Genomic DNA, 21,389 nt, shown 5'->3' on the forward strand with positions numbered 1-21,389 from the left:
CCTGTCAGATAGTTTTAAGAGCCTACAAATTATTTTTATGGTGGTGTACAAGAAAGAATCCAAAATCTTAGTAGTCACGGCTAGCATTTTAGGAGCCATGGCTCCAGGTTTTCGTCAAACCCTAGAGTAATGTAAAATAAAACATATTAGAGCTTTTGTATGGTTAGCGATTGCTGTCAAATAAGTTATAACTGTATTATCTTTTTTATAACCATGACACAATTCCTTCCTCTTTCAGCTGGAAGCAGAAGCTGTTTTTCGTGCCATCACCATTGCAAGCCAAACAAACTGCCCTTTATACGTGACTAAAGTTATGAGCAAGAGCTCTGTAGATCTGATTTCTCAAGCAAGAAAAAAAGGTACAATTCTAATTTCCAAGGACTCTGCGTGATATATTTATACATTTTGTGTTGCTTTGCCAGAGAAAAGGAAGTGTTGCATAAGATAAGTAACATAAGCCGTTGTCACTGTTATTGATTGTAAAGGGGCATTAGAGCTCCTGCACTGCTAATACAATCACTGAGTAGAATGTAGTAGGGCCAGGGGTGGAGATCTCACAGGATGTGCTCCATTTCTCTGGGACATTGAACATTTTGTAGAATTTATAAAAATACTAAGGACAAAGGCTCCACATAGTGTATGAATCAGATAGCAGTGAACAGTGAAAAAAAGTTAAAAACAGTAGTGACACGTGAGGAGCACTAAACAAGGCTATCTTAGTGCCTCAGTTCACTGGTCTTCAAGCCAATATATGCAACAAGCTTTTTGAGGGTTAAATTACAAGAGGCTCTGCCAAAATAAATAATACTGCACATAATAATTCATTTTGGGCTAGATTATGAGTGGTGCGCTATTGTTTGTGCGCAAGCAATATTGGGTTTTTGCCTCCGTTTGTGCACAAATTACAAGTTGAAAGTAAATGTAAACGCCTGAGCACAATTGTGATTTATGCTACAATGATTACAGCGACCTTAGAGCTCTGGTTAACTGAGGTCAATTAAAAAGTGTCACAAAACACCTCAAAATACATGTAAAAGTACAGTTACACTCATAATAACACTATCTGATAATTATTATTTAAAAAAAAAAATTACATGAAAAAGTTATAAGGGCTCAAATATATGAGGTCTCAGAGGGCTTTAGCATTTATAAACATGCATATGTATGTATATACGTATAAATGTGTACATATGTATTTATATGTGTATTTATGTATTTACAGACATACACATACAAACACATAAATATATACATATTTATGCATATATGTAAGTGCATTGGAGCCCTTTGCAGTCAAGTAGATGAAAACATGAAAAATCATATTTATGCTATATTCATATTTAATAAAGTGTTTAACTATGTGTTTACTGTAAATATTTCACATTCCAATGTTCTTCACATAGGGGAATATGTTCTAAGTATTTTTTCTTCTTAAATGGAAAGAGTCTACAGCTGCATTCATTACTTTTGGGAAATAAGAACCTGGCCACCAGGAGGAGGCAAAGACAACTCAGCCAAAGGCTTAAATACTCCTCCCAGTCCCCTCATCCCCCAGTCATTCTTTGCCTTTCGTCCCAGGAGGTTGGCAGAGAAGTGTCACGGTCTCTAGTTTGGTTTCTGGACTAACTGTGAGTCAGGGTCATTGGGGCTTTCCTTTTAAAGTTTTCTCGGCTTTGGACGAAATGTTTTTTTTTTATTGGGTAGATGTTCAGGCCTGGTGCCCTCAGTATGGGCCGCCTATTGTACCCTCCCGTCTTGGCATTCAGTGTCCTCTATAGCTTGGGTATTGTTTTCCCAAAAGTAATGAATGCAGTGGACTCTTTATATTTAAGAAGAAAAACATAAATTATGCTTACCTGATAATTTCCTTTTCTTCTGATGGAAAGAGTCAACAGCTCCCCACCCGTAATTTTATGTGGGGCGTCCTTATATTCTTCTGGCACCTTTCACCCTGATATTTCTTCTACTGTTCCTTGTTCCTCTGCAGAATGACTGGGGGGATGAGGGAAGTGGGACAGGTATTTAAGCCTTTGGCGGGGCTGTCTTTGCCTCCTCCTGGTGGCCAGGTTCTTATTTCCCTAAAGTAATGAATGCAGCTGTGGACTCTTTCCATCAGAAGAAAATGAAATTATCAGGTAAGCATAATTTATGTTATAAATAGATTTTCCTATACAGGGAGTGCAGAATTATTAGGCAAGTTGTATTTTTGAGGATTAATTTTATTATTGAACAACAACCATGTTCTCAATGAACCCAATAAACTCATTAATATCAAAGCTGAATAGTTTTGGAAGTAGTTTTTAGTTTGTTTTTAGTTATAGCTATTTTAGGGGGATATCTGTGTGTGCAGGTCACTATTACTGTGCATAATTATTAGGCAACTTAACAAAAAACAAATATATACCCATTTCAATTATTTATTTTTACCAGTGAAACCAATATAACATCTCAACATTCACAAATATACATTTCTGACATTCAAAAACAAAACAAAAACAAATCAGTGACCAATATAGCCACCTTTCTTTGCAAGGACACTCAAAAGCCTGCCATCCATGGATTCTGTCTGTGTTTTGATCTGTTCACCATCAACATTGCGTGCAGCAGCAACCACAGCCTCCCAGACACTGTTCAGAGAGGTGTACTGTTTTCCCTCCTTGTAAATCTCACATTTGATGATGGACCACAGGTTCTCAATGGGGTTCAGATCAGGTGAACAAGGAGGCCATGTCATTAGATTTTCTTCTTTTATACCCTTTCTTGCCAGCCACGCTGTGGAGTACTTGGACGCGTGTGATGGAGCATTGTCCTGCATGAAAATCATGTTTTTCTTGAAGGATGCAGACTTCTTCCTGTACCACTGCTTGAAGAAGGTGTCTTCCAGAAACTGGCAGTAGGACTGGGAGTTGAGCTTGACTCCATCCTCAACCCGAAAAGGCCCCACAAGCTCATCTTTGATGAAACTAGCCCAAACCAGTACTCCACCTCCACCTTGCTGGCGTCTGAGTCGGACTGGTGCTCTCTGCCCTTTACCAATCCAGCCACGGCCCATCCATCTGGCCCATCAAGACTCACTCTCATTTCATCAGTCCATAAAACCTTAGAAAAATCAGTCTTGAGATATTTCTTGGCCCAGTCTTGACGTTTCAGCTTGTGTGTCTTGTTCAGTGGTGGTCTTCTTTCAGCCTTTCTTACCTTGGCCATGTCTCTGAGTATTGCACACCTTGTGCTTTTGGGCACTCCAGTGATGTTGCAGCTCTGAAATATGGCCAAACTGGTGGCAAGTGGCATCTTGGCAGCTGCACGCTTGACTTTTCTCAGTTCATGGGCAGTTATTTTGCGCCTTGGTTTTTTCACACGCTTCTTGCGACCCTGTTGACTATTTTGAATGAAACGCTTGATTGTTCGATGATCACGCTTCAGAAGCTTTGCAATTTTAAGAGTGCTGCATCCCTCTGCAAGATATCTCACTATTTTTGACTTTTCTGAGCCTGTCAAGTCCTTCTTTTGACCCATTTTGCCAAAGGAAAGGAAGTTGCCTAATAATTATGCACACCTGATATAGGGTGTTGATGTCATTAGACCACACCCCTTCTCATTACAGAGATGCACATCACCTAATATGCTTAATTGGTAGTAGGCTTTCGAGCCTATACAGCTTGGAGTAAGACAACATGCATAAAGAGGATGATGTGGTCAAAATACTCATTTGCCTAATAATTCTGCACTCCCTGTATAAAGCTGTGTATATCTTATCTATATATGTGCAAGAATCCATCAGATATATATTTCAGTATCTTTTTAACAATAAATAGAACATATTTTGCTATGTGCAGAACATTGGATTATGAAATATGCAATTTTATATTCTTATGTTGCGCTTTTAAATAACCGCAATCATGTTTGCGTTACTGGTGGGTGCTAGTTTTTGTTTTTTAAATTTCAGCTCCATTGAAGCCTATGGGGAAATGTGATTTTGTGTTTGCGACTTCTCAAAGTCTTTTTGTTACCGCGACTTTACGAACGCGTGAGCACAACATTTTTACTTTCAACTGATAATTCAAGCATGAATCTCTGAGCGCAAAAAAAAGTACTTAACCCCTTAATGACAAGTGACGTACCAGGTACGTCCTGCAAAAACTTGCAGTTAGTGACAATGGACGTACCTGGTACGTCACTTGTCTAAGAGAGTGCTGGAAGCGATCGCAATCGCTTCCAGCAGCTCTCAGGGTATTGCAGTGATGCCTCGATATTGAGGCATCCTGCAATACCCTTTAGAAAGCATCCGATGCAGAGAGAGCCACTCTGTGGCCCTCTCTGCACCGGTAGCGATGCGGCCGGTTCGTTGGTGGGTGGGAGCGCAACAGGGAGGCGGGTGGGCGGCCCATCGCTACCCGGCATCCGGCTCCTGTTAGTGCAATGTGCACGCCGGGTGCCGGGAGCGTGCGGAGGCGCGCATGCGCGTGCGCGCGCGCGCGGGTGCGCGTGCGCGCGCGCGATTACCTACCCACACTGACACCAATGAGTGGGAAGAGGGGGGAAAAATTAAATATATATCGGATCTGGGAGGGGGAGGGGGTTGGGGTATTGTGGGGGGCTGCTACACTACAGAAAAAATTAAAATGGTATTAAAAGATAATAAAAAAAACACTTTTTTGGGGGGCAAATTGGGTACTGGCAGACAGCTGCCAGTACCCAAGATGGCGGCAATTAGGTAGGGGAGAGGGTTAGAGAGCTGGGGGGGGGATCATGGAGGTTGGGGCTAAGGCAGGAGTCCATCACAGCTAAAACATTTTTTTTTTTTTTATTAAAAAAAAGAAAAACTCCTTTTATTTAGTACTGGCAGACTTTCTGCCAGTACTTAAGATGGCGGGGACAATTGTGGGGTGGGGGAGGGAAGAGAACTGTTTGGGAGGGATCAGGGGGTGGGATGTGTCAGGTGGGAGGCTGATCTCTACCCTAAAGCTAAAATTAACCCTGCAAGCTCCCTACAAGCTACCTAATTTAACCCCTTAACTGCTGGGCATAATTTACGTGTGGTGCGCAGCAGCATTTAGCGGCCTTCTACTTACCAAAAAGCAACCCCAAAGCCATATAAGTCTGCTATTTCTGAACAAAGGGGATCCCAAAGAAGCATTTACAACCATTTGTGCCTTAATTGCAGAAGCTGTTTGTAAATAATTTCAGTGGGAAACCTAAAGTTTGTGACAAAATTTGTGAAAAAGTGAACTTTTTTTTTTATTTGATGACATTTGGCGGTGAAATGGTGGCATGAAATATACCAAAATGGGCCTAGATCAATACTTTGGGTTGTCTTCTAAAAAAAAATATATACATGTCAAGGGATATTCAGGTATTCCTGACAGATATCAGGGTTCCAATGTAACTAGCGCTAATTTTGAAAAAAAGTTGTTTGGAAATAGCAAAGTGCTACTTGTATTTATGGCCCTATAACTTGCAAAAAAAGTAAAGAACATGTAAACATTGGGTATTTCTAAACTCAGGACAAAATTTAGAAACTATTTAGCATAGGTGTTTTTTGGTGATTGTAGATGTGTAACAGATTTTGGGGGTCAAAGTTAGAAAAAGTGTGTTTTTTTCAATTTTTTCCTCATATTTTATATTTTTTTTATAGGAAATTATAAGATATGATGAAAATAATGGTATCCTTAGAAAGTCCATTTAATGGCGAGAAAAACGGTATATAATATGTGTGGGTACAGTAAATGAGTAAGAGGGAAATTACAGCTAAACACAAACACTGCAGAAATGTAAAAATAGCCATTGTCATTAAGGGTAAGAAAATTGAAAAATGGTCCGGTCATTAAGGGGTTAAAGTGGTTTTAACACTCAAACACGAGCACAAACTACTGCTCCACTCGTAATCCGACACCCTTTATTGGGAAACACATTTTGAGTTAGGTCCCTTCAAGCAAACAAACATAAGCAATAATTTAAAAGGACAGTCTACTCCAGAATTTGTATTGTTTGAAAAAGATAGATAATCCCTTTATTACACATTCCCCAGTTTTGCATAACCAACACTGTTATATTAATACACCTTTTTACCTCTGTGATTACCTTGTATCTAAGCCTCTGCAGACTGCTACCTTATTTCAGTTTTTTTGACAGACTTGCATTTTAGCCAATCAGTGCTGACTCCTAGGTGACTTCACTGGCGTGAGCACAATATTATCTATATGGCACACGTGAACTAAGCCCTCTAGCTTTTGAAAAACTGTCAAAATATATTCAGATAAGAAGCAGCCTTCAAGGGCTTGGAAATTAACATATGAGCCTACCTAGGTTTAGCTTTCAACTAAGAATACCAAGAGAACAAAGCAAATTTGATGATACAAGTAAATTGGAAAGTTGTTTAAAATTACATGCCCTATCTGAATCATGAAAGTTTAATTCTGACTAGACTGTCCCTTTAAATAAACACGTATTCCTTTGTACTCCAGTCCTATAAGGCAGCTTGCAATATTATCCAGTCTTTAATATTATCTGATCAGCAAGTGTTAGCGTTTTCTCAGAAACATGCTTTCTTTTTATCCTTTAAAAGCTGATATGATATATGAATAGATGGGCACAATAGTAATGTTGGATGGAACAGTACTAACATTTTATATGTGATTACATTGCTTACTAAAATTAATCAGCAACAATAGAATTTACTGATGGGAAATGTGCCCTTATATGCAAGATTGTATTTTATTATAATGTTTTCATTTGAGGTTACTTACATAAATATATTGATAAACAACCTTTAACACTTACGTTCATGAATTGACTTTTAACATCATGCTTAACCCTTTAAGGACCACAGCATTTTTACATTTTCTGACCGTTTGGGACCAGGGCTATTTTTACATTTTGTAAAAACACACTCGAGGGGTTACATTTTGTAAAAACACACTCAAGGGGTTACATTTTGTAAAAACACACACATTGTTTGTGCTTAGCTGTTATTTTCCTCTTACTCATTTACTGTACCCACATATATTATATACCCTTTTCCCCGCCATTAAAGTGATGGTAAACTCTCCCCTTTTTAAAATCAGATCTGGAATGTAAGCGCTATTTTAGATGGAGTTTTATTCATCATGTGCAATGAAGATGCGCTATAACTTAGTTATTAATATAGATATGAAATTCAAATACCCCACGTTACACCACCCACTTCAAAAGTCAATTTTCCTGTCAGCTAAATGATTGAATTACTCTCCAATCAATGCTCTAGCTACAACAAAAGTGCCATATGGGGAGAGCGCCGATTGGACAACAATTCAATCTGTTAGATCACAGAAAATTTTACTTTTGAAGTGGGCGGAGGAGCATGCAGTATTTGAATTTCATATCTATATTAAAAAGCATGTTATACTGCATCTTCATTACAGCTAATGAATTAAACTCCATCTAAAATTGCGCTTACATTCCAGATCTGATTTTAAAAAGGGGAGAGTTTACCATCACTTTAAATAGACTTTCTCCAACATAGGTGTGTCCGGTCCACGGCGTCATCCTTACTTGTGGGATATTCTCTTCCCCAACAGGAAATGGCAAAGAGCCCAGCAAAGCTGGTCACATGATCCCTCCTAGGCTCCGCCTTCCCCAGTCATTCTCTTTGCCGTTGTACAGGCAACATCTCCACGGAGATGGCTTAGAGTTTTTTGTTGTTTAAATGTAATTTTTATTCTTCAATCAAGAGTTTGTTATTTTAAAATAGTGCTGGTATGTACTATTTACTCTGAAACAGAAAAGAGATGAAGATTTCTGTTTGTAAGAGGAAAATGATTTTAGCAACCGTTACTAAAATCGATGGCTGTTTCCACACAGGACTGTTGAGAGGAATTAACTTCAGTTGGGGGAAACAGTGAGCAGACTTTTGCTGCTTGAGGTATGACACATTTCTAACAAGACGTGGTAATGCTGGAAGCTGTCATTTTCCCTATGGGATCCGGTAAGCCATTTTTATTAAATGAGAATAAAGGGCTTCACAAGGGCTTTAAAGACTGGTAGACATTTTTCTGGGCTAAAACGATTGATTTATAAGCATTTTTAATACTTCATAGCTTTGAGGAGTTATTTTATTCTTGGGAATTATGTAAAATAACCGGCAGGCACTGTATTGGACACCTTTTTCACTGGGGGCCTTCTCTAATCATAGGCAGAGCCTCATTTTTGCGCCTCTATTGCGCAGTTGTTTTTGGGAAGCAAGGCATGCAGATGCATGTGTGAGGAGCTCAGATACATAGAAAAAGCTTACTGAAGGCGTCATTTGGTATCGTATTCCCCTTTGGGCTTGGTTGGGTCTCAGCAAAGCAGATACCAGGGACTGTATAGGGGTTAAATATAAAAACGGCTCCGGTTCCGTTATTTTAAGAGTTAAAGCTTACAGATTTGGTGTGCAATACTTTTAAGGCTTTAAGACACTGTGGTGAAATTTTGGTGAATTTTGAACAATTCCTTCATACTTTTTCACATTTTCAGTAATAAAGTGTGTTCAGTTTAAAATTTAAAGTGACAGTAACGGTTTTATTTTAAAACGTTTTTTGTACTTTGTTATCAAGTTTATGCCTGTTTAACATGTCTGAACTATCAGATAGACTATGTTCTGTATGTGGGGAAGCCAAGGTTCCTTCTCATTTAAATAGATGTGATTTATGTGACACAAAATTTAGAGAAAATGATGCCCAAGATGATTCCTCAAGTGAGGGGAGTAAGCATGGTACTGCATCATCCCCTCCTTCGTCTACGCCAGTCTTGCCCACACAGGAGGCCCCTAGTACATCTAGTGCGCCAATACTCCTTACTATGCAACAATTAACGGCTGTAATGGATAATTCTATCAAAAACATTTTAGCCAAAATGCCCACTTATCAGCGAAAGCGCGACTGCTCTGTTTTAGAAATTACTGAAGAGCATGAGGACGCTGATGATAATGGTTCTGAAATGCCCCTACACCAGTCTGAGGGGGCCAGGGAGGTTTTGTCTGAGGGAGAAATTTCAGATTCAGGGAAAATTTCTCAACAAGCTGAACCTGATGTGATTACATTCAAATTTAAATTGGAACATCTCCGCGCTCTGCTTAAGGAGGTGTTATCTACGCTGGATGATTGTGAGAATTTGGTCATTCCAGAGAAATTATGTAAGATGGACAAGTTCCTAGAGGTCCCGGGGCCCCCCGAAGCTTTTCCTATACCCAAGCGGGTGGCGGACATTGTAAACAAAGAATGGGAAAGGCCCGGCATACCTTTTGTCCCTCCCCCTATATTTAAGAAATTGTTTCCTATGGTCGACCCCAGAAAGGACTTATGGCAGACAGTCCCCAAGGTCGAGCGGGCGGTTTCTACTCTAAACAAACGCACTACTATCCCTATAGAAGATAGTTGTGCTTTCAAAGATCCTATGGATAAAAAATTAGAGGGTTTGCTTAAAAAGATGTTTGTTCAGCAAGGTTACCTTCTACAACCAATTTCATGCATTGTTCCTGTCACTACAGCAGCGTGTTTCTGGTTCGATGAACTAGAAAAGTCGCTCAATAAAGATTCTTCTTATGAGGAGATTATGGACAGAATTCATGCTCTCAAATTGGCTAACTCTTTTACTTTAGACGCCACTTTGCAATTGGCTAGATTAGCGGCGAAAAATTCAGGGTTTGCTATTGTGGCGCGCAGAGCGCTTTGGCTAAAATCTTGGTCAGCGGATGCGTCTTCCAAGAACAAATTGCTTAACATACCTTTCAAGGGGAAAACGCTGTTTGGCCCTGACTTGAAAGAGATTATTTCTGATATCACTGGGGGTAAGGGCCACGCCCTTCCTCAGGATAGGTCTTTCAAGGCTAAAAATAAACCAAATTTTCGTCCCTTTCGCAGAAACGGACCAGCCCCAAGTGCTACATCCTCTAAGCAAGAGGGTAATACTTCTCAAACCAAGCCAGCCTGGAGGCCAATGCAAGGCTGGAACAAAGGTAAGCAGGCCAAGAAACCTGCCACTGCTACCAAGACAGCATGAGATGTTGGCCCCCGATCCGGGACCGGATCTGGTGGGGGGCAGACTTTCTCTCTTCGCTCAGGCTTGGGCAGGAGATGTTCTGGATCCTTGGGCGCTAGAAATAGTCTCCCAAGGTTATCTTCTGGAATTCAAGGAGCTTCCCCCAAGGGGGAGGTTCCACAGGTCTCAATTGTCTTCAGACCACATAAAAAGACAGGCATTCTTACATTGTGTAGAAGACCTGTTAAAAATGGGAGTGATTCATCCTGTTCCATTAGGAGAACAAGGGATGGGATTCTACTCCAATCTGTTCATAGTTCCCAAAAAAGAGGGAACATTCAGACCAATCTTAGATCTCAAGATCCTAAACAAGTTTCTCAAGGTTCCATCGTTCAAAATGGAAACCATTCGGACAATTCTTCCTTCCATCCAGGAAGGTCAATTCATGACCACGGTGGATTTAAAGGATGCGTATCTACATATTCCTATCCACAAGGAACATCATCGGTTCCTAAGGTTCGCCTTTCTGGACAAGCATTACCAGTTTGTGGCACTTCCATTCGGATTAGCCACTGCTCCAAGAATTTTCACAAAGGTACTAGGGTCCCTTCTAGCGGTGCTACGACCAAGGGGCATTGCAGTAGTACCTTACTTGGACGACATACTGATTCAAGCGTCGTCCCTACCACAAGCAAAGGCTCATACGGACATTGTCCTGGCCTTTCTCAGATCTCACGGGTGGAAAGTGAACGTAGAAAAAAGTTCTCTATCTCCGTCAACAAGAGTTCCCTTCTTGGGAACAATAATAGACTCCTTAGAAATGAAGATTTTTCTGACAGAGGCCAGAAAATCAAAACTTCTAAGCTCTTGTCAAGTACTTCATTCTGTTCTTCTTCCTTCCATAGCACAGTGCATGGAAGTAATAGGTTTGATGGTCGCGGCAATGGACATAGTTCCTTTTGCGCGAATTCATCTGAGACCATTACAACTGTGCATGCTCAGTCAGTGGAATGGGGATTATACAGACTTGTCTCCGACGATACAAGTAGATCAGAGGACCAGAGATTCACTCAGTTGGTGGCTAACCCTGGACAACCTGTCACAGGGGATGAGCTTCCGCAGACCAGAGTGGGTCATTGTCACGACCGACGCCAGTCTGGTAGGCTGGGGCGCGGTCTGGGAACCCCTGAAAGCTCAGGGTCTTTGGTCTCGGGAAGAATCTCTTCTCCCGATAAACATTCTGGAACTGAGAGCGATATTCAATGCTCTCAAGACTTGGCCTCAGCTAGCAAAGGCCAAATTCGTACGGTTTCAATCAGACAACATGACGACTGTTGCGTATATCAACCATCAGGGGGGAACAAGGAGTTCCCTGGCGATGGAAGAAGTGACCAAAATCATTCAATGGGCGGAGACTCACTCATGCCACTTGTCCGCAATTCACATCCCAGGCGTGGAAAATTGGGAAGCGGATTTTCTGAGTCGTCAGACATTTCATCCGGGGGAGTGGGAACTCCATCCGGAAATCTTTGCCCAAATAACTCAATTGTGGGGCATTCCAGACATGGATCTGATGGCCTCTCGTCAGAACTTCAAGGTTCCTTGCTACGGGTCCAGATCCAGGGATCCCAAGGCGACTCTAGTAGATGCACTAGTAGCACCTTGGACCTTCAACCTAGCTTATGTATTCCCACCGTTTCCTCTCATCCCCAGGCTGGTAGCCAGGATCAATCAGGAGAGGGCATTGGTGATCTTGATAGCTCCTGCGTGGCCACGCAGGACTTGGTATGCAGACCTGGTGAATATGTCATCGGCTCCACCATGGAAGCTACCTTTGAGACAGGACCTTCTTGTTCAAGGTCCATTCGAACATCCGAATCTGGTTTCCCTCCAACTGACTGCTTGGAGATTGAACGCTTGATTTTATCAAAGCGTGGGTTTTCAGATTCTGTAATCGATATTCTGATTAAGGCTAGAAAGCCTGTAACTAGAAAGATTTATTATAAAATATAGAAAAAATATATCTGTTGGTGTGAATCTAAAGGATTCCCATGGAACAAGATAAAAATTCCTAAGATTCTATCCTTTCTACAAGAAGGTTTGGAGAAAGGATTATTTGCAAGTTCTCTGAAGGGACAGATCTCTGCTTTATCTGTTCTACTTCACAAAAGGCTGGCAGCTGTGCCAGACGTTCAAGCGTTTGTTCAGGCTCTGGTTAGAATCAAGCCTGTTTACAGACCTTTGACTCCTCCCTGGAGTCTAAATCTAGTTCTTTCAGTTCTTCAAGGGGTTCCGTTTGAACCCTTACATTCCGTAGATATTAAGTTATTATCTTGGAAAGTTTTGTTTTTGGTTGCAATTTCTTCTGCTAGAAGAGTTTCAGAGTTATCTGCTCTGCAGTGTTCTCCGCCCTATCTGGTGTTCCATGCAGATAAGGTGGTTTTGCGTACTAAGCCTGGTTTTCTTCCGAAAGTTGTTTCCAACAAAAATATTAACCAGGAGATAGTTGTACCTTCTTTGTGTCCGAATCCAGTTTCAAAGAAGGAACGTTTGTTACACAATTTGGACGTAGTCCGTGCTCTAAAATTCTATTTAGAGGCTACTAAAGATTTCAGACAAACATCTTCTTTGTTTGTTGTTTATTCTGGTAAAAGGAGAGGTCAAAAAGCAACTTCTACCTCTCTTTCTTTTTGGCTTAAAAGCATTATCCGATTGGCTTATGAGACTGCCGGACGGCAGCCTCCTGAAAGAATCACAGCTCACTCCACTAGGGCTGTGGCTTCCACATGGGCCTTCAAGAACGAGGCTTCTGTTGACCAGATATGTAAGGCAGCGACTTGGTCTTCACTGCACACTTTTGCCAAATTTTACAAATTTGATACTTTTGCTTCTTCGGAGGCTATTTTTGGGAGAAAGGTTTTGCAAGCCGTGGTGCCTTCCATTTAGGTGACCTGATTTGCTCCCTCCCTTCATCCGTGTCCTAGAGCTTTGGTATTGGTTCCCACAAGTAAGGATGACGCCGTGGACCGGACACACATATGTTGGAGAAAACAGAATTTATGCTTACCTGATAAATTACTTTCTCCAACGGTGTGTCCGGTCCACGGCCCGCCCTGGTTTTTTTAATCAGGTCTGATTAATTATTTTCTCTAACTACAGTCACCACGGTATCATATGGTTTCTCCTATGCATATTTCCTCCTGTACGTCGGTCGAATGACTGGGGTAGGCGGAGCCTAGGAGGGATCATGTGACCAGCTTTGCTGGGCTCTTTGCCATTTCCTGTTGGGGAAGAGAATATCCCCACAAGTAAGGATGACGCCGTGGACCGGACACACCGTTGGAGAAAGTAATTTATCAGGTAAGCATAAATTCTGTTTTCTCCTGTTAAGTGTAGTCAGTCCACGGGTCATCATTACTTCTGGGATATTAACTCCTCCCCAACAGGAAGTGCAAGAGGATCACCCAAGCAGAGCTGCTATATAGCTCCTCCCCTCTACGTCACACCCAGTCATTCTCTTGCACCCAACTAATAGATAGGATGTGTGAGAGGACTGTGGTGATTATACTTAGTTTTTATATCTTCAATCAAAAGTTTGTTATTTTAAAACAGCACCAGAGTGTGTTGTTCCTTCTCAGGTAGAATTTGAAGAAGAATCTACCTGAGTTTTTGGATGATTTTAGCCGGCGTAGCTAAGATTCATTTTGCTGTTCTCGGCCATTCTGAGGAGTGAGGTAAACTTCAGATCAGGGGACAGCGGGCAGGTTCACCTGCAAAGAGGTATGTTGCAGTATATTATTTTCTGAGGAATGGAATTGACTGAGAAAATACTGCCAATACCGATATAATGTAAGTTCAGCCTTAAATGCAGTAGTAGCAACTGGTATCAGGCTGTTTATGTATATATGTGTACACTTCAGTATTCTGGGGAATGGCACTTCACTGTGTAATACTATATGCATATCATTTTTAGCCTAACTTGCAGTGGGAACGTCTAGCAACAGGCTGTTTAATGACATTTCATGTTATTTGATTTTAAACGTTTTTGCTGGCATGCTAAATTGTTTAATTATCTGAGGTACTGGGTGAAAAATTGTTTTTGGGCACTGTTTTTCCACTTGGCTGTCGTTTATTTTAATTTAAGACAGTTTACTGAACTTCCCTCACTGCTGTGGGTGAGGGGGAGGGGCCTATTTTGGCGCTTTTGCTACGCATCAAAAATTCAGTCAAAAGTCTGTTTCTCTCCCTGCATGATCCGGATCGTCTCTACAGAGCTCAAGGGTCTTCAAAAATTATTTTGAGGGAGGTAATCACTCACAGCAGACCTGTGAGATTGTGCTTTGACTGTGATAAAAAACGTTTATATTTTGTACATTTTTTTCTGCTATTAAGGGTTAGTTATCCATTACTAATGGGGGCAATCCTTTGCTAAATTTATGCCTTTACCGGGAGAAATTTGGTTTTTATAATTTTTCCGGTTCATTATTATTCAACTGTCATAATTTTTTTCTGTGCTTCTTAAAGGCACAGTGCGTTTTCCATATTACTTGTAATTTGAGTGAAAAGTATTTCCAAGCTTGCTAGTTTAATTGCTAGTTTGTTAAACATGTCTGACTCAGAGGAATATCTCTGTGCTATATGTGCAAAAGCCAAGGTGGAGCCCAATAGAAATTTATGTACTAATTGCATTGATGCTACTTTGAATAAGAGTCATTCTGTACAAATTGAACATCATTCACCAAACAACGAGGGGGAAGTTATGCCGACTAACTTGCCTCACGTGTCAGTACCTGCATCTCCCGCTCGGGAGGTGCGTGATATTGTAACGCCGAGTACTTCAGGGCGGCCATTACAAATCACACTACAGGACATGGCTAATGTTATGACTGAAGTTTTGTCTAAATTACCAGAACTTAGAGGTAAGCGAGATCACTCTGGGGTGAGAACAGAGTGCGCTGATAATATTAGGGCCATGTCAGATACTGCGTCACAATTTGCAGAACATGAGGACGGAGAGCTTCATTCTGCGGGTGACGGATCTGATCCAAATAAACTGGATTCAGACATTTCAAATTTTAAGTTTAAGCTGGAAAACCTCCGTGTATTACTAGGGGAGGTGTTAGCGGCTCTGAATGATTGTAACACAGTTGCAATACCAGAGAAAATGTGTAGGTTGGATAAATATTTTGCGGTACCGTCGAGTACTGACGTTTTTCCAATACCTAAGAGACTTACTGAAATTGTTACTAAGGAGTGGGATAGACCCGGTGTGCCTTTCTCACCCCCTCCTATATTCAGAAAGATGTTTCCAATAGACGCCACCACACGGGACTTATGGCAAACGGTCCCTAAGGTGGAGGGAGCAGTTTCTACTTTAGCTAAGCGTACCACTATCCCGGTGGAGGATAGCTGTGCCTTTTCAGATCCAATGGATAAAAAGTTAGAGGGTTACCTTAAGAAAATGTTTGTTCAACAAGGTTTTATATTGCAACCCCTTGCATGCGTTGCGCCTGTCACGGCTGCAGCAGCATTTTGGTTTGAGTCTCTGGAAGAGACCCTTGAATCAGCTCCATTAGATGAGATTACACACAAGCTTAAAACCCTTAAGCTAGCTAATTCATTTATTTCTGATGCCGTAGTACATTTAACTAAACTTACGGCTAAGAATTCCGGATTCGCCATTCAGGCGCGCAGAGCGCTGTGGCTAAAATCCTGGTCAGCTGATGTTACTTCTAAATCTAAATTACTTAACATACCTTTCAAAGGGCAGACCTTATTCGGGCCCGGTTTGAAAGAAATTATCGCTGACATTACAGGAGGTAAAGGCCATGCCCTGCCTCAAGACAGAGCCAAACCTAGGGCTAGACAGTCTAATTTTCGTGCCTTTCGTAACTTCAAGGCAGGAGCAGCATCAACTTCCTCTGCACCAAAACAGGAAGGAGCTGTTGCTCGCTACAGACAAGGCTGGAAACCTAACCAGTCCTGGAACAAGGGCAAGCAGGCCAGAAAACCTGCTGCTGCCCCTAAGACAGCATGAAGTGAGGGCCCCCGATCCGGGAACGGATCTAGTGGGGGGCAGACTTTCTCTCTTCGCCCAGGCTTGGGCAAGAGATGTCCAGGATCCCTGGGCGTTAGAGATCATATCTCAGGGATATCTTCTGGACTTCAAAGCCTCTCCCCCAAAAGGGAGATTTCATCTTTCAAGGTTGTCAACAAACCAGATAAAGAAAGAGGCGTTTCTACGCTGTGTACAAGATCTTTTACTAATGGGAGTGATCCATCCGGTTCCGCGGTCGGAACACGGACAAGGGTTTTACTCAAATCTGTTTGTGGTTCCCAAGAAAGAAGGAACCTTCAGACCAATCTTGGATTTAAAGATCCTAAACAAATTCCTAAGAGTTCCATCGTTCAAAATGGAAACTATTCGGACAATCTTACCCATGATCCAAAAGGGTCAGTACATGACCACAGTGGATTTAAAGGATGCCTACCTTCATATACCGATTCACAAAGATCATTACCTGTATCTAAGGTTTGCCTTCCTAGACAGGCATTACCAGTTTGTAGCTCTTCCATTCGGGTTGGCTACGGCTCCAAGAATCTTCACAAAGGTTCTGGGCTCTCTTCTGGCGGTACTAAGACCGCGAGGAATTTCGGTGGCTCCGTACCTAGACGACATTCTGATACAAGCGTCAAGCTTTCAAACTGCCAGGTCTCATACAGAGTTAGTACTGGCATTTCTAAGGTCGCATGGGTGGAAGGTGAACGAAGAGAAGAGTTCTCTCTTACCACTCACAAGGGTTCCCTTCTTGGGGACTCTTATAGATTCTGTAGAAATGAAGATTTACCTGACAGAAGACAGGTTAACAAAGCTTCAAAATGCTTGCCGTGTCCTTCATTCCATTCAACACCCGTCAGTGGCTCAATGCATGGAGGTAATCGGCTTAATGGTAGCGGCAATGGACATAGTACCCTTTGCACGCCTACATCTCAGACCGCTGCAATTGTGCATGCTAAGTCAGTGGAATGGGGATTACTCAGATTTGTCCCCTACTCTGAATCTGGATCAAGAGACCAGAAATTCTCTTCTATGGTGGCTTTCTCGGCCACATCTGTCCAGGGGGATGCCATTCAGCAGACCAGATTGGACAATTGTAACAACAGACGCCAGCCTACTAGGTTGGGGCGCTGTCTGGAATTCCCTGAAGGCTCAGGGATCATGGACTCAGGAGGAGAGTCTCCTTCCAATAAACATTCTGGAATTGAGAGCAGTTCTCAATGCCCTTCTGGCTTGGCCTCAGTTAACAACTCGGGGGTTCATCAGGTTTCAGTCGGACAACATCACGACTGTAGCTTACATCAACCATCAAGGAGGGACAAGAAGCTCCCTAGCGATGATGGAAGTATCAAAGATAATTCGCTGGGCAGAGTCTCACTCTTGCCACCTGTCAGCGATCCACATTCCTGGAGTGGAGAACTGGGAGGCGGATTTTCTAAGTCGTCAGACTTTTCATCCGGGGGAGTGGGAACTTCATCCGGAGGTCTTTGCCCAAATACTTCGGCGTTGGGGCAAACCAGATCTGGATCTCATGGCGTCTCGCCAGAACGCCAAACTTCCTTGTTACGGATCCAGGTCCAGGGACCCGGGAGCGGTTCTGATAGATGCTCTGACAGCACCTTGGGCCTTCAACATGGCTTATGTGTTTCCACCCTTCCCGATGCTTCCTCGATTGATTGCCAGGATCAAACAGGAGAGAGCATCGGTGATTCTGATAGTGCCTGCGTGGCCACGCAGGACCTGGTATGCAGATCTAGTGGACATGTCGTCCTGTCCACCTTGGTCTCTGCCTCTGAGACAGGACCTTCTAATTCAGTGTCCTTTCAAACATCAAAATCTAATTTCTCTGAAGCTGACTGCTTGGAAATTGAACGCTTGATTTTATCAAAGCGTTGTTTTTTTTCGGAGTCAGTTATTGATACCTTAATACAGGCTAGGAAGCCTGTTACCAGAAAGATTTACCATAAAATATGGCGTAAATACTTACATTGGTGCGAATCCAAGAGTTACTCATGGAGTAAGGTTAGGATTCCTAGGATATTGTCTTTTCTACAAGAAGGTTTAGAAAAGGGTTTATCTGCTAGTTCCTTAAAGGGACAGATCTCAGCTCTGTCCATTCTTTTACACAAACGTCTGTCAGAAGTTCCAGACGTTCAGGCTTTTTGCCAGGCTTTGGCCAGGATTAAGCCTGTGTTTAAGACTGTTGCTCCACCATGGAGCTTAAATTTAGTTCTTAACGTTTTACAGGGTGTTCCGTTTGAACCCCTTCATTCCATTGATATCAAGCTGTTATCTTGGAAAGTTCTGTTTTTAATGGCTATTTCCTCGGCTCGTAGAGTCTCTGAGTTATCAGCCTTACATTGTGATTCTCCGTATCTGATTTTTCATTCAGATAAGGTAGTTCTGCGTACTAAACCTGGGTTTTTGCCTAAGGTTGTCACTAACAAGAATATAAATCAAGAGATTGTTGTGCCATCATTGTGTCCTAATCCTTCTTCAAAGAAGGAACGACTTCTGCACAATCTAGATGTAGTCCGTGCCCTGAAATTTTATTTGCAGGCAACTAAAGATTTTCGCCAAACTTCTTCCCTGTTTGTCGTTTATTCTGGACAGAGGAGAGGTCAGAAAGCTTCTGCTACCTCTCTCTCTTTTTGGCTTCGTAGCATAATACGTTTAGCCTATGAGACTGCTGGACAGCAGCCTCCTGAAAGAATTACAGCTCATTCCACTAGAGCTGTGGCTTCCACTTGGGCCTTTAAGAACGAGGCCTCTGTTGAACAGATTTGCAAGGCTGCAACTTGGTCTTCTCTTCATACTTTTTCCAAATTTTCCAAATTTGACACTTTTGCTTCTTCGGAGGCTGTTTTTGGGAGAAAGGTTCTTCAGGCAGTGGTCCCTTCCGTATAAAGATCCTGCCTATCCCTCCCGTCATCCGTGTACTTTAGCTTTGGTATTGGTATCCCAGAAATAATGATGACCCGTGGACTGACTACACTTAACAGGAGAAAACATAATTTATGCTTACCTGATAAATTCCTTTCTCCTGTAGTGTAGTCAGTCCACGGCCCGCCCTGTTTTTTATGGCAGGTCAAAATTTTTAAATTATACTCCAGTCACCACTGCACCCTATAGTTTCTCCTTTCTCGTTTGGTTTTCGGTCGAATGACTGGGTGTGACGTAGAGGGGAGGAGCTATATAGCAGCTCTGCTTGGGTGATCCTCTTGCACTTCCTGTTGGGGAGGAGTTAATATCCCAGAAGTAATGATGACCCGTGGACTGACTACACTACAGGAGAAAGGAATTTATCAGGTAAGCATAAATTATGTTTTTCATCATATCATATCATATAATATACTATAAAAAAATATGATGAAAAAAATGGAAAAAAACACACTTTCTCTTGTAAGGTGTATCCAGTCCACAGATCATCCATTACTTGTGGGATATTCTCATTCCCAACAGGAAGTTGCAAGAGGATACCCACAGCAGAGCTGTTATATAGCTCCTCCCCTAACTGCCATATCCAGTCATTCTCTTGCAACTCTCAACACGCATGGAGGTAGTAAGAGAGAGTGGTGAAAAATAGTTAGTTTTTTTATCTTCAATCAAAAGTTTGTTATTTTAAATAGTACCGGAGTTGTACTATTTTATCTCAGGCAGTAAATAGAAGAAGAATCTGCCTGAGTTTTCTATGATCTTATCAGGTTGTAACTAAGATCCATTGCTGTTCTCACATATGTCTGAGGAGAGAGGTAACTTCAGCTGGAGAATGGCGTGCAGTTTACTCTGCTATGAGGTATGTGCAGTTACAATTTTTTCTAGAATTGGAAATGCTAGAAAATGCTGCTGATACCGGATTAATGTAAGTTAAGCCTGAATACAGTGATTTAATAGCGACTGGTATCATGCTTACTTTCAGGGGTAATACCCTTTTAAAATTGCAATATAAAACGTTTGCTGGCATGTTTAATCGTTTTTATATATGCTTTGGTGATAAAACTTTATTGGGGCCTGGTTTTTTCCACATGGATGGCTTAAATTTTGCCTAGAAACAGTTTCCTGAGGCTTTCCACTGTTGTAGTATGAGTGGGAGGGGCCTATTTTAGCGCTTTTTTTTTGCGCAGTTAAAATTACAGACTGAGACATCCAGCTTTCCTCAGAAGTCCCCTGAATGCTATAGGACATCTCTAAAGGGCTCAAAGGCTTTCCAAAGTCGTTTATTGGGGAAGGTAGGGCCACAGCAGAGCTGTGGCAGTTTGTTGTGACTGTTAAAAAACGTTTTTTTGATCCGTTTTTTGAACTAAGGGGTTAATCATCCATTTGCAAGTGGGTGCAATGCTCTGTTAGTTTATTATACACACTGTAAAAATTTCGTTTGTGTAACTGCCTTTTTTCACTGTTTTTCAAATTCTGACAAAATTTGTTTCTCTTAAAGGCACAGTACCGTTTTTTATATTTGCTTGTTAACTTGATTTAAAGTGTTTTCCAAGCTTGCTGGTCTCATTGCTAGTCTGTGTAAACATGTCTGACATAGAGGAAACTCCTTGTTCATTATGTTTAAAAGCCATGTTGGAACCCCCTCTTAGAATGTGTACCAAATGTACTGATTTCACTTTAAGCAATAAAGATCATATTCTGTCTTTAAAATTTTTTATCACCAGAGGAATCTGACGAGGGGGAAGTTATGCCGACTAACTCTCCCCACGTGTCAGATCCTTTGACTCCCGCTCAAGGGACTCACGCTCAAATGGCGCCAAGTACATCTAGGGCGCCCATAGCGATTACTTTACAAGACATGGCGGCAGTCATGGATCATACCCTGTCAGCGGTATTAGCCAGACTACCTGAATTTAGAGGTAAGCGAGATAGCTCTGGGGTTAGACGAAATGCAGAGCATACTGACGCTTTAAGAACCATGTCTGATACTGCCTCACAATATGCAGAAGCTGAGGAAGGAGAGCTTCAGTCTGTGGGTGATGTTTCTGACTCAGGTAGGATACCTGATTCTGATATTTCTACATTTAAATTTAAGCTTGAACACCTCCGCGCGCTGCTCAAAGAGGTTTTAGCTGCTCTGAATGACTGTGATACAATTGCAGTGCCAGAGAAATTGTGTAGACTGGATAAATACTATGCAGTGCCGGTGTGTACTGATGTTTTTCCAATACCTAAAAGGTTTACAGAAATTATTACTAAGGAATGGGGTAGACCAGGTGTGCCGTTCTCTCCCCCTCCTATTTTTAGAAAAATGTTTCCAATAGACGCCACCACACGGGACTTATGGCAGACAGTTCCTAAGGTGGAGGGAGCAGTTTCTACTCTAGCAAAGCGTACT

The 21,389-nt window shown here is 41.9% G+C and overlaps 1 protein-coding gene across 2 annotated transcripts in view; it reads left to right on the plus strand.

Moving 5' to 3' along the window:
- Positions 1 to 21,389, plus strand: part of DPYSL3 (dihydropyrimidinase like 3) — a 609,221-nt gene that overhangs the window by 461,576 nt on the left and 126,256 nt on the right. For both annotated transcript variants that reach the window (XM_053717144.1, XM_053717145.1), the window contains exon 8: positions 239 to 359. In XM_053717144.1, the coding sequence (XP_053573119.1) occupies positions 239 to 359 (121 nt within the window). The remainder of the gene's footprint in view (positions 1 to 238; positions 360 to 21,389) is intronic.

This window comes from Bombina bombina, chromosome 6 (assembly GCF_027579735.1).
Source record: "Bombina bombina isolate aBomBom1 chromosome 6, aBomBom1.pri, whole genome shotgun sequence".
Lineage (NCBI taxonomy): Eukaryota > Metazoa > Chordata > Amphibia > Anura > Bombinatoridae > Bombina > Bombina bombina.